The sequence below is a fragment of the Haemaphysalis longicornis genome, unplaced genomic scaffold, assembly GCF_048455015.1.
Source record: "Haemaphysalis longicornis isolate Haplotype H1 unplaced genomic scaffold, Haemaphysalis longicornis Haplotype H1 scaffold_1, whole genome shotgun sequence".
Lineage (NCBI taxonomy): Eukaryota > Metazoa > Arthropoda > Arachnida > Ixodida > Ixodidae > Haemaphysalis > Haemaphysalis longicornis.
Window position 1 is genome coordinate 477,577,498 of NW_027526203.1, and position 12,555 is coordinate 477,590,052.

The window sequence follows — 12,555 nt, forward strand, 5'->3', positions numbered from 1 at the left end:
CCTGGAATTGTCTGCTGGCTTCAAACTGGAGATGAGCAATACGTCACAAAAGGATGAGGACGGGAACATGGCTACGTCCCTGACCGTCACTGAAGACGGCGCGCTCAATCCCAAGTCTCCCTATCAATCCAGTGACCCGCCCATGGTTTCCTGCGTACATCAGCAGGCCAGTCTTCTCTGTGAGCCACATTTGACTTGCGTCGCGTCGCAGAAGTCTGCAATCCCAGAAAGCCGGTCACCACCGTCACTCAACCTCTGGCATCTGGAAGGCCAAGAAGAACCGGTGGAGGCAAACGATCTCGAAGCCTCCTAGAGCTGGAACAACGAAGAGATCAGTCCAGAACTGAAGTCGCTGAGAGAAGAGGAGGTGACCAGCCAGACGACCCTGAAGGTCATAGAAGGCGGGGAACCATGTCCAGGTTCCCCCGACACGACGCCAAAAGACGAGCTAACGTTCTCCGCGACGAGTAACGTGAATTACCCAAGGAAGCGCATCTTGTGTCGACCAGAACGCGAGAAGACGACCGAGAACCACACCTGGAGAAATTTCTCAGCAATTGTCCATGAAGACTCCGATAAAGGCAATGCCATCGTGTCGGTTCAAAAGGATGACGCCGAAGCCAGCAACGAGGTAGGGTCAAAAGTCCAAACAAAACACGAAAAGCTAGTCCAGCATAAGGATGCACCTGCCGCAGACAAGGATGTATTAGCGACACTTTTGGAAGCAGACGACGAGAATCCTGAAGACAAGCATGCGGATGAAAAGATTGACTCATTCATCCATGAAAAAGACGACCAGATCACCATGAACAAGAGGAACACCCTCAAACAAAGGAACCGCTTTATCAGCATAACGCGACTGTTTGAAACGCCAGACCTGATCATTCTCGAAGAAGCCGTCAAGATATACTCGTCAATGGAACCAAGCCTCGTTCTGGCACTAGTCAGAAAGGAAAAGCACTGAACCGCGGGACATAGCTATCGAGGAGGGATACACAACAAACCCTTCAGCCATTGGTGGGCGATCATCAAGACAGGGTACCATTCAAACACTTCGTTGGTGTACCTGCTCGCAGTGTGGCCGAGTGTAGAAGCGCGAAGCTTTGCCAAGGAAAAGCTGCAAGCGCGGTCAGTGGCCAATCCGCCTACAAAGCGAAGAGAACGTCGGCCGACTGGAAGAGGAAGAAGAAGAAGCGGGGAGCACGTTCAGGAGAATAAACATGGCGTCCTAGGAATCGGACGTTGGTTATTACAATATATATATATAGGCCAGTACTAAAACGTAGTAATGAGTGCGTTAACTGCACGTTAGAATTCAAATGATAAGATCAATGGAGGCCCCTCTACAATCGCGCAATCATGTTCCTTGGCGTTGTTGCGGTCGTTGGCCGCAATCGTACAAACGAGATCCAGTGATGTCATAGTGGAATCGCCGCCGCGATGTGGACGGGGATTCGCCCCTGCTTCAAACGTTTACTTTAATATATCGATTATTCCTTTGAAGTTGGCGATAAACTTCGTATGGTTATTGGGACAAGGCAGTATTTTTAATGAACCAAACATGTATTTTATCTTCATTCTTCATAGTCTTAAGGGCGCTTCCATACTACCGTGCGTTTTTTTTTCTTTCGAGGGAACAACCTTAGCCCCCCCCTTCCCCCCCCCCCCCCACCGAACAAAAATCCTGGCTACGCGCCTGCCCTCCGTTTCTTGAAGCCAAAAGATTTGCTCAGCCAGGAGCACTGGTCCATCCCAAGAAGTCTCGCTCGCGCCCTATTCGAGCTTTTTTGGGACCCAGTGCCCGTTTTAAGCGTTGGCGGTAATGGGAGCTCCCGACATGCAGGAGAACAAAGAAAAGCGCTGAATATGAAGCCTAACACACGACGCTTTAAATACCTTCATTTCTGATATGTAAGCAAGAATCCTCCGTGCACAAATGTGCATGAATTTTAATGCTGTAATCTGAGAAGTTCCCATCTCGGTCAAAGTGGTGGCGTAGTCCTTTACGAAGCCTTTCTAAGTTATCTTTATCTCGATTCAACAGCGTCATTTTTATGCCTAAATTAGTTGCATAGTCAAGAATTCGTTGTTATCCGTTTGGCGTGATCAGTACCCTAAGGATCTGTTGCACAGACGCACATGAACTTGGGGGTGACTTTACACAAAGACTTGCCTTGAGTGAACCTTTGGGCCAGGACTATAAAATATGATTCAGCACTTTTTTGCAGAGTGAGAAATTTGAGCTTATTTTTTAAAAGGAACCGAGGTGTGTTTTCTGATGGCTAAAGTTAAGGAACTATGTTTAAGGAGTCCAATGTCGATGGTGTACGCTTACAGTCACCATGGACAGAATCCAAAAGAAACGCGTTTGTTCTCTCGTCTCGGAAGGCTGCATGCTTGTTATTATTTATTCACTATTTGTGGAATAATGGAGACCAAAATTCCAAAAAGGAGGGGCCCAAATACAACCATAGAACGCAGCTTGAGTAAAAAATACATCTCAGTAAAAGGAGAGCGAAAGAAAAAAAATCAGGCACCTTTCTGTCTAACGACGATGATGTTTGAACGCGAAGCTTTCTCGTGATGATTTCTTCGGTCGGTCAATTCCAAAATGCAAGTATGGGGCACTTTGGAGGTGCACACCACTTTCTAGAATATCAACAGCAAGAGTAAATGAATATTTTAACAGAACGGCGGTTTGCACAGTCTTCTGCAACTAAACCGATTGGAGAATTGGTGTACATATTAGAAATTGGGAAGATAAAACACCAGCAAGGTATGAACCTTGGGAAGACCAGACCTCATAGCTTTGAGGGACGACTGATGTTTCCTTCTTAATCCACTAGGAGAAATGTTGCCGGTGTTCGCCCGCAATTAGGCACCCTGAAACCTGTTCCCCATATGCGGAGCCCACGCGGGGACGCTGCCGCTTATTCCACCAGCAAGGCGTCAAACAGGAGTGGGCCTCTCACGCAGAGCGCCGCGGAACGTTGCCGGACTCGTGGACACCCCGGCGGCGCCATCCGGGCTACCTGGCCGGCCTGAGCACCAGCCAGCGGCCTCCTGCGGCGGGGGCCAGGCGCTGCGAGCCGCTGCTCCTGGACCACTGCCGGGACAGCCTTCCCTACAACAGCACCGCGTACCCGAACGCCGTGGGCCACTCGACGGCCAAGGTGGGTTGGGCAGCTCGGCTCCTACGCTCCCGTGGCTTTCCTCATTGGCAAACAACATGTTGAAACCTTTCTAAAGCAGCCTCGTCTTGGGTCCAGCTCACCTTTTCGAGCCAGCTTCTATTTCAGTCCATGCCCATCGGCCTGCGTTCTTTGTTCATTTCTCGGAGGTTCTTACCTTTTCGTATCGCCAGAGCACGCTGCAGTGCACCTTCTTGACGCTAGCGCGTTACGAATGTCAGCATATAGGGTCCAACTTTGAAGATTGGCATCACCGATGTAAATGTAAAGCCTGTCAACGAAAGGCGGCGGTGACGGGAAATGGTGCATCAAGCCAGCGGCATCCGTCGGCTTCAGCCTAAACAGCGGGGGGCAGCGTTCTTTCAGAGTGGCATCCTCTAACTGATTCACGGCCTCAGCGAGCAAGGAAACGTGATTCCGGATAGCCTGCGTGGGCGGCTGCAGGTGAAGGCTAAGCACGCCACCTGCTGCCGTGCTTAGGCAAGCGGCGCTCCCCGTCCTGAGCTTAGCGTATCACTGGCGTGCACAGAAACGACCGCCAATTCCACGCCTTGGCGTATGCGTCCTAACCGTGAACATTGGGGCCGCGTGTTTATGCAGCTCGGCGTTTTGCTTTGACAGAGCGCCGAGAATGAGGTCAGTGGCGCAGCTTTCAACTTTATTGTGCCGTCTGGAAGCGGGTGAAAAAATAGAAGAAATAAATGCAAAAATCTACGGTAAACACAGAAAAAATGGTTACATAATTGTTCAGGAGAGGAGGTCACTCACGCAAAGTATGGCTTCGTTTCGTGAACTGCCTCCGATTTTCTTTTTGCCATGGAAAGCAATGAGCCCTATTCACAAATGAATTGTCCGCCTTGCAGGTACCCAGGAAGGAAGGAAGAATGTAGAAGAAAGGCATGAAAGTTAACCTGGCTAGAGCCTAGTTTGCTATCCTGCACGTGGGAAAGGGGAAATGGGCAAAAAAGAGGGAGAAAAAAAAGTGGAAAAGTTGGACCAGACACGTATGCCCAGCACTGGGGCACTGACAGTGATTGACACTGGAGGCTCTCAGTCTATAGCCTAGTGTTCAAGTTCGTCGCCCGTAGAAAACGTAATAGTTCCTTAGTCGCCTTCTGAGCGGATGACTGAGAAGGCCAGTGGCACAGAATCTTCTCCTCCGAAAATGGCCGCCGAGAGTCTAAGTTCCTCAGTGCTGATGACAGCTTCTTCCTTGCAGGCGAGTAGCATGGGCACTGGCATAAAACGTGGCGTATCGTCTCCGATATGCCGCACGTTTCGCACTCCGCCCTTGATGCCATTCCTATTAAGTACCCAGATTCGAAGAGGCGGTATACCGACAGAACAGCACGCGACGAAAGGGCACGCGACAGAAGAGCACCGCCATAACAGCACGGCGTGAAAAGGGCACGCGACAAAACAGCACGCGACAGAAGAGCCCAGCGTCAGAAGAACACAGCGTCAATAGCGCACACGACAGGAAAACACAGCGACAGATCAGCACAAGGACAAAAGCGCACGCGACAGAAGAGCACGGCGACGAAACAGCAAACGACAAAACAGCACGCCGCAAGAGCAGAGCACTGAAACAGTTGGGTGCGGTGGCGTAGCTAGGTAGTCTGGCATAGTGCACTCGCAGGCCGGGCTCGGACCGGGTAGTACGCATTTTCTCGGGCCTGGGCCGGGCTCGGGCTTGAATCAAAATTGTCTCTGGCCGTGCCTGCACGAGCCGGCCCGGGCAGTCCCTGGGTCCCGGTAATCCTGTACCGCGAATTCGATAATGTTGACAACAAATTGTTTTCTTGTTGATCTTTCAGTTTAAGCGAAAACAACAAGAAGCAAGTGCAAATTGACAACGGCGCCGTTGAAAGATCTGTTAAAAAGACGATTGCGCTTTGAAAGCCTTCACATCAATAAAAAAACGTATGGGCCCCATCAGCTTAGTGGGAGAGAGCGGGCCAGAAAACCTCCAGCCACAGAGTAAAACGTGATTGTCTTTTCCCTCGGCTTTTTGCACTAAAACAAACAGAACAAACGTGACCTGGTCTTTGCACTGTGTGCAGAGTGTGAACGACCAATTTTTGAAGCAGAGCCCATGATTTCTTCCTGTAAGAATTTTAAAACCATCATTAAAAGAAAGGAAGAACAAAAGCATAGATAAAATAATGCTGCCAACGTAACTAGAGGGAAGGACAAAAATGAAGTGGTGAATCCGGGCGCATCGTTTGCTGAAATTTCAGAAACTAATGGGACAGCGAAAGCTCCAGTATCTGCTTGAGAATTCCAATATTAAAAAAAATTGTGCACTTGCTCGGAATCATTTAAGGTATCTTACGTGTGCCTTCATTTAGAAGACTGGCAAATGAAGTGGCAAATGAAGGTCCATGACTACCCAAAATACAGCTTCTAAATGAGGATATTTAGCTTGTACAAAGATCAGTTCAAGATTAAAGGAAATTTAAACCCAAATTAGTCGTATTAGCTTGTGCTTACGCGTTTTAGGTCTACAGCAGACTTCTTCGAGTTCATGTTTGCAGCCTGTACGACTAGGCATGATATTCCACAACAGTCTCGCAGGCACGGGCTTATTGTATTGAATTATGTCGGGCTCGAGCCGGGCTCGCGCTCATATATTAGAAGTTTGTCGGGATCGGGCCGTGCTTAGGCTGACATTTTAAAAAATTTCTGTATCGTACCGCGTCGGGCCGGCCTTAGAAATTCTGGTCCGTGCAATGTCCGTGCAATGTCCGTGCAAAGTCCGTGCACCGGTACTACACCGCCGGTACTACACCACGGACAGATGCGGTTGGGAAGTGTCCGTACACTCGAAATGTTCGTACCGAAATGTCATGCAACGAAACGTCCTACACCGAAATGTCCGGATCCCGGTCTGGGGCATTTCGGTGCAGGACGTTTCTGTACGGACGTTTCGGAAGTGCAGGCACGTCTCGGTGTGCGGGCATGTCGGTGCACGGACATTTCGGGGCACGAACATTTCGATGCACAAACATTTCGGTGTGCAAGTTTCTCGGCGACCAAATTATCGGGTGCTTCTTTGTTTGAAACAGCCGTTATATATTTATTTCCGCATAACGTGAGTTATGATTAATTAACAACCATCTAGTGAAGTAATTGTATTTTTACATTGATGCTGTGTTTGATTTTTGTCAGTTATTTTAGGGGCGAAGCTCCTTAGGGCGTGGGTCTGTCCATCCTCGACGTATGTATGTAGCCACCTCTAGTTTAGTTCTTGGATTGTTTACTAGATGGCGGTACTTGTATATGATGAAAAGATGCGCTTGGATTGTTTACTAGATGGCGTGGCTACCTCTAGTTTAGTTCTTGGATTGTTTACTAGATGGCGGGGAGCGTTGTAATAAATCCGTTCGCTGTTGGCGCGCGCTCGGAGTCGCCCGATGGATAAGGCTGCAGATGTGCGAGCCCGCGAGGCAGAAGCGCTCCGTGAAGCTGCGCGACGCCGCCGCCAAGATCCTGCAGTACGAGAGCGGGAGGCCGAAGCGTGTCGTCTGGCTGCGCGACGACGCCGCCAAGATCCCAGCGTTCGAGAACGAGAGGCCCAAGCGTCACGGCAACGGCGCGAGGACCCTGCCGTACGCGAAGCGGCACGGCTGCGGCGCGAAGAGGATCTCCAAAACGTCAGAGAACGGGAAGCGGCGAGAAAGCGCGCGTATCGGCAGGCAGACCCCGATGCAGTGAGATCTCGTGAGGCGTCTGCAAAACGCATCAGGCGAGCTCAGCCCCAAGGTGCCGACGCGCGGTTTAAGCGAGACTTTCTAGACGTTACGTTCGGACACAGATGTAGTGGGCGAACTTTCACTGAAGAGTCACGGTTTTACCGATGATTTCCCCTCAGGAGCTTCGCCCACTCATCATCATTCACCCCGTGGATATGCTGTGAATTTTTTTAGAAATTGAGAAATTGTATATTTTTGTTTTATACTTCGTTGAAGGGAACACCTGTAATGCAGCCGAGTGATTTACTTTTTTTGCACATGCTTTTTTTTAATTTACGAGAAGTCTTTAATTTATATTCGCTCTTTTATACGGCAAACAAATCAGCTAAGACAATTGACCGGTGTTTACTATGGTACGACGCATTCTTAATGAAATTTGCTCAAAATTTACGGCACTCTCCCCTTGTAAAGAAAGCAGATTTACAAACATTCAGTTGACCCAAAAATGCAGAAAACTTTATGAAAAGTTTTATGTAGGCTGCGTCGCCCCAATAAACTGAATTTCCAAATACTGTTGTCGCTGGGTTTCTTTTTTTTTTTTGAAAACTCGTGCAGCTTCTATACCTCCTCAATGCTGATAAAGCGCGTACGGGTCGGGCAAACCAACCCTCGTTTATGTTTACACGCTTTATTTCTTCTCGTTTTAATTTATTGTCCCCCCCCCCCCCTCCGTCTTCGACTTTCAATCTCTCCCAGATTTCTTTTTGAGTCGTATTATTTTCGGTTTCCCCTGAAAATCTTACAGGCCTAGCGGAGTTGATGGTGTCCGAAGCGGCTCAGCATTGACGCAAGAAAAAGCTACATTTTCACCATGAGCTCGCACAACCTCTCTATATGCACAACAAAAAGCGCCCAAAAAGCCTCTGAGGACCCAATGACCGGTATTCGAGGGACAAGCTTGCATGCTACATCCTCCCGCGTGTCGCGATAGTACCGGCGGCGCCCATTCTCCAGGAATCGCTTCTTCTTCGCCCTCGGTCGCCCCATCGGCAATTAACCCTTCAACAGATATTCATTGCATAACTTCTATTAAAAAAAATCAATAGGCTGGTTTAGCGAGAGCTGTGACAGTCCTCTTCAAGTTTTCTAAGCCTGGTTTAGAGAGAGAGAGAGAGAGAGAGAGAGAGAGAGAGAGAGAGAGAGAGAGAGAGAGAGAGAGAGAAAGTCTGACTTCCCCAGCAGAGAATATAAAAGCGCCCCCGACAGCTACCTTCTTCAGTGGGCAGGAACACAGCAGCGCTAGCGTGATGCTGAACCGCTTTCTGCTTTTTGCGCTGGTATGTTACCTAAAGAACTCCAAATGTATTCGTTCCAATAATCGTTTTTTGCTGCTGTTTTCTTACCCACACGATTGGATATGTGCTCATGTTTGCGTGAATTTGTGCTATGACTTAATTAACTGCGTCAGGACCCTTCTTTTGTGCGGCGACGTGGAACCTAACCCAGGGCCTCCTAAGCAAAACAAGGAAAAAAACCTTCCGGCGCTTGATGCTCGTTTACGAAGGTAAGGTCACCTGCTAAGGAAACGGTGGTTGCGGATTCCAATGCTGTTGACTTGTCGACCGTACCTCAGATGCTTGCCGAATTAATTAAGGGTCAGCAACGCATATCGGAGGAAATAACAGAAATCAAGAACTTTCATCAAATTATCAACTCAAAGTTTGACGCTTTAGAGGCACGTGACTCTGCATTGGAATCGGTTCCCGCCAGCGTTCCCTCTTCTGCGCTCAACGGCAAAGTAGAAAACGAACTTCAGCAGCTTCAAACTAAAATCGCCCAACTTTCCTTAAGCAACGATGAGCTGGAAAATCGTTCCCGCCGTAATAACTTGCTGCTGCACGGCTTTCCTGAGGTGCCTGAAGAAACCCACGACCTTCTGCTGTCCAGAATTTCCGCGTGGTTCACCGAACAGCTTGAAATAGAATGCCCAGGTATTGAAAGATGCCACAGGATTGGTCGGACGCATGTTGTTCGCCCGCGCCCGGTTATAATGAAACTTCTTGACTTCCGCGAAAAAACAAACGTTCTTAAAAAAAACTCCCACCTCCCCTCGCGGGAACCCCTGTGTAGATGCGACGCATAGGCGGAGCGGCGAAGGACCGCGTTTTATAGTGCGCATAACGTTGAGGGGACTGCGTAAGCCGGTCCCAGTCGATGACGACGTTGGCGTACTTGTAAAGCGGCGTGGAATCTAGGTGTTTGAGCCAAGCGTGGATGTTGCTTCGCCGGAGAACGGCACACCGGTTATATCAATACCACCTAGGTTAGTTATATCAATACCACCTAGACTTTCAAGGCCTGCGGAGTGCCGCCATGACGTCACACGGCAGGGGCGGCCGCGCGCCGCCCGCAGAGCACGGAAGCGGAGGCAATGAACAGGTTTAGCGCCGTGTCACTGCAAAAATTGTGGGGTCGTAGTATTCTGTTTCTGTTCCCGTGCTTGGACATGACCCCATAGTTTGCCGACCATGTAACGCCAAGCTGTGTTGTTTGAGTAAACATATCGGTGGCCACAAAAATCGTTTGCACTGTTGCTCGCGAATACTTTTTTGTCTAACCATTAACCGCACTAACTATAAATCTATCAGACAATAGTAGACTCCTCATTGATTACATTGTGGTGTATACAAGAGATTTAAATGTGCTGCACATGCAACTAACTCTAATGTTTTTCAGCTACAATCGCAAACGAGAAGAAGGTGGATAGTTTAGAAGTGAAGTTATAAGCACAAAACATTAACACACAAAGCACACGAGCTCGTTTTGGATAGTTTTTGGGCAGTACAATGCAATACATGCTAAAAGACTCAACGTAAAGCTAAGTTTGAATTTTACCTGTTCTTATTTTAAATATGTTCTCTTTGTCACGTACCAACAGCATCATTACGAATATTTTGTCGTAACATGCACACCATATTCAAGTTCACTGCCATGGGCCAAAAAGCGCTGTGAGAGCGTAATGCAAAGCAAGACCGACAAATAGAATTATTATACGACTAACTGGCTGATCATTCGTGGACGACATTATAATACCCGTGCCATGTTCTATTGTGCACGGACGTGTCTGCAGCCTATGCCTGTAAAAAGAGTTAGTTGGTAAGAAAAATTTTCACCTCAATAACGACTTTTAATTTTTTTTTTCTGAAATCCATTAGAAGCAGTCCTTCACACACTACGCTGAAACTCGAAGGGGTCAGGACTATTTATCGTATTTCGCAGGAAACGATGCGCCCATGTCGAACTATTGCGCTTATCCTAAATTTGAGGGCATGTTGCTCCACATTCAAATAAAAGTATCATCACAAAATTACTCGAATTTTAAATGCATAGCATTTTAGTAACTCACAATGTCACGCGGCGTTGGCGTGCCTTGTCGTAGTCCGCAGGCGCGCCTTGTCGTAGTCCGCAGCCAGGCCACTACACTATAAAAGAAATTTTTTATGGACCAGTTCACGTCAATCCTGAGCCATTTACTTTTTGCTACCGCGCGTAAAGTATTTATTGGGGAATTAATACATGTAGATTAGTGAAACATGTGTTATTAGGGCTGTCTTTGTGACTTCTCGACAAGAAACCATTTTTTTGCAGCGAAACATCCTAATGATGCCAGCTATCTTTTAAAAGCATGCAGATCGAACACAAATGTATTTATGATGACTTTAAACGGATTTATTGCACTAAAAGAACACCAGTGCTGCTGTGAACACAGTGACTCACTTGCTCAGCGTTTGAAGCTTTCTTTCTTTTGTTTTTGCGCTAGCGTCCGCGATCTTGTCATTCAGTCGGCAACAGAAGTTCTTAAGCAGAATGTTTGTACTGCACCACAGCACATGCTTCAGCAGGAGCTCACCCTGGAGTTCAGTGTAGGTTGAAATTCTTCTCGGCGTATTGCACGTATCCATTTTCGTCGCAACTCGTCCTCTTGAGGAAACCGAAACACCGGCACTTTACACTCTTGTGTGTAATTTCCGCGACACCACGGAACTGATCACTTGCTCGCCATCACAAATATAGTGCGCACCATCCTGGAAGAATGACAAATGACAGGCACGAAAAGAAGCGTGGTCAGGATCATGCGCGCAGTACCATGCACGTGGGTGCAATGAGAAAAAAAAAAAGCTGACTGGGAACACAGCAGTTTCAGTTTACAGGCGCTGTCGAAAATAGTGCGGGGTAGGTATCATTCAACCTCCGTCGAACTTGCTTGCAAATAAAGGCTGTAACTTATAAACATAATTTTACGTTATCTTTGTCCACAATTTACCGAACAATCTGTTCTCATTCTACCGCAAAATATACATCGATATTTGTTGTCACTGCGCGAACTGACACAAACACGGGCATGCTGTGTGGGACTACTTGAACCTCTTTGCCCTGAAGGAAACTTGTTGTGAGGGGTGGCTATGGAAATTCTGGTAAGTTGTGGTTAGTGAACCCTGCCCAGCCACTACAAAGGATAAGCCCGGAAGTTATGCTGAGTGGGCGCGCCTTTTCTTTTCGTCCCCTTCTCGTTGGGCTTTTGTGGGCCCCTTCGGGAGGCTATTAGCGTGTCTCGCGACAATGGTCGTCTTTTCTCCTGCACGTACCTACCTGTGCCGGGACGGGGGACAGTGGAAGGGGTGACAGGGCCCCCGGAAAAGCTTGCGGGCGACGCCAGCAGAAAAGTATTTGGGCTTTGCAGGGAAGACGACCATGTGCTTTGCCAAGAAGCCGACTTTTTCAATCAGCCCCCGCCCGCCCCAGCCCGATGACGTAGGCCGCGAAACGCAAAAGAGAATTTCGGCTTTATAGTCTAGGTTAGTTATATGCGCAGCGCGCCCGAAGGAGAGCAAACCGCGGAAGAGAGATTACTGCACATGCGCCGGCCCCAGCGCGTCTGCCGCGGCTATGACGCAACACAATCCAACACAATCCACTTTAATCCAATCCAAGCCAAGCAAGTCAAGCCAAGCCAATCCAATCGAATCCAATCCAATGCCCCTCGTGAGAGAGTGTTCGCTATCGGAGAGGAGAGGGGGTGAGCTGCGGAGAGCGCAGCTGGCGCGGCGAGGAGAAGGGGGGAGGGGTGGACAACGCCGACGGCGACGACGACGACGACAACGCCGGAGGGACAAGGCGAGTGAATGAGATGCTCTGCATCTAAAATAGCCACAAACTTAAAGATTCTGACTTTCGCATCTCGGAAGACTTTTCGATAAGGGTACGTTCAATCCGGCAAAAAATTTGGGAAGCAGCTAAGCCCTTCCGCGATAATGGCTCCATCGTTCGCTTGATCTTCGACCATGCATTCATTGATAAGGTACGCTACAACTGGGACGATAATAGTGACACTCTCGTCAGGGTTCCTTCTCGCCCTTCAAAAGGCGCATCCAGCACCGTTTCGGCAACCCACTGACGCCCAAATAATATACATGAGCCTTTGCGCATCCTGAATGTAAATGCCAGAAGCCTAATTAACAAATTTCCTAATTTCCTTTCATTGGTTTCCACCCATTCACCGCATATTGTTGGCGTAACTGAGACATGGTTAACGATAACGTTTACGACAGCGAAATAACACCTCCAGGTTTCACTGCTCTTAGAACTGATCGGCGACATGGAAGAGGAGG

The 12,555-nt window shown here is 48.5% G+C and overlaps 1 protein-coding gene across 1 annotated transcript; it reads left to right on the plus strand.

Annotated features, from left to right (window-relative positions):
* Positions 1–8,519: 8,519 nt before the first annotated feature.
* On the plus strand, positions 8,520–12,341 carry LOC144145177 (uncharacterized). Its single transcript, XM_077676700.1, has 2 exons — positions 8,520–8,976; positions 12,088–12,341. The coding sequence occupies exons 1-2, from the start codon at positions 8,520–8,522 to the stop codon at positions 12,339–12,341; spliced, it is 711 nt and encodes a 236-aa protein (XP_077532826.1).
* Positions 12,342–12,555: the final 214 nt, after the last annotated feature.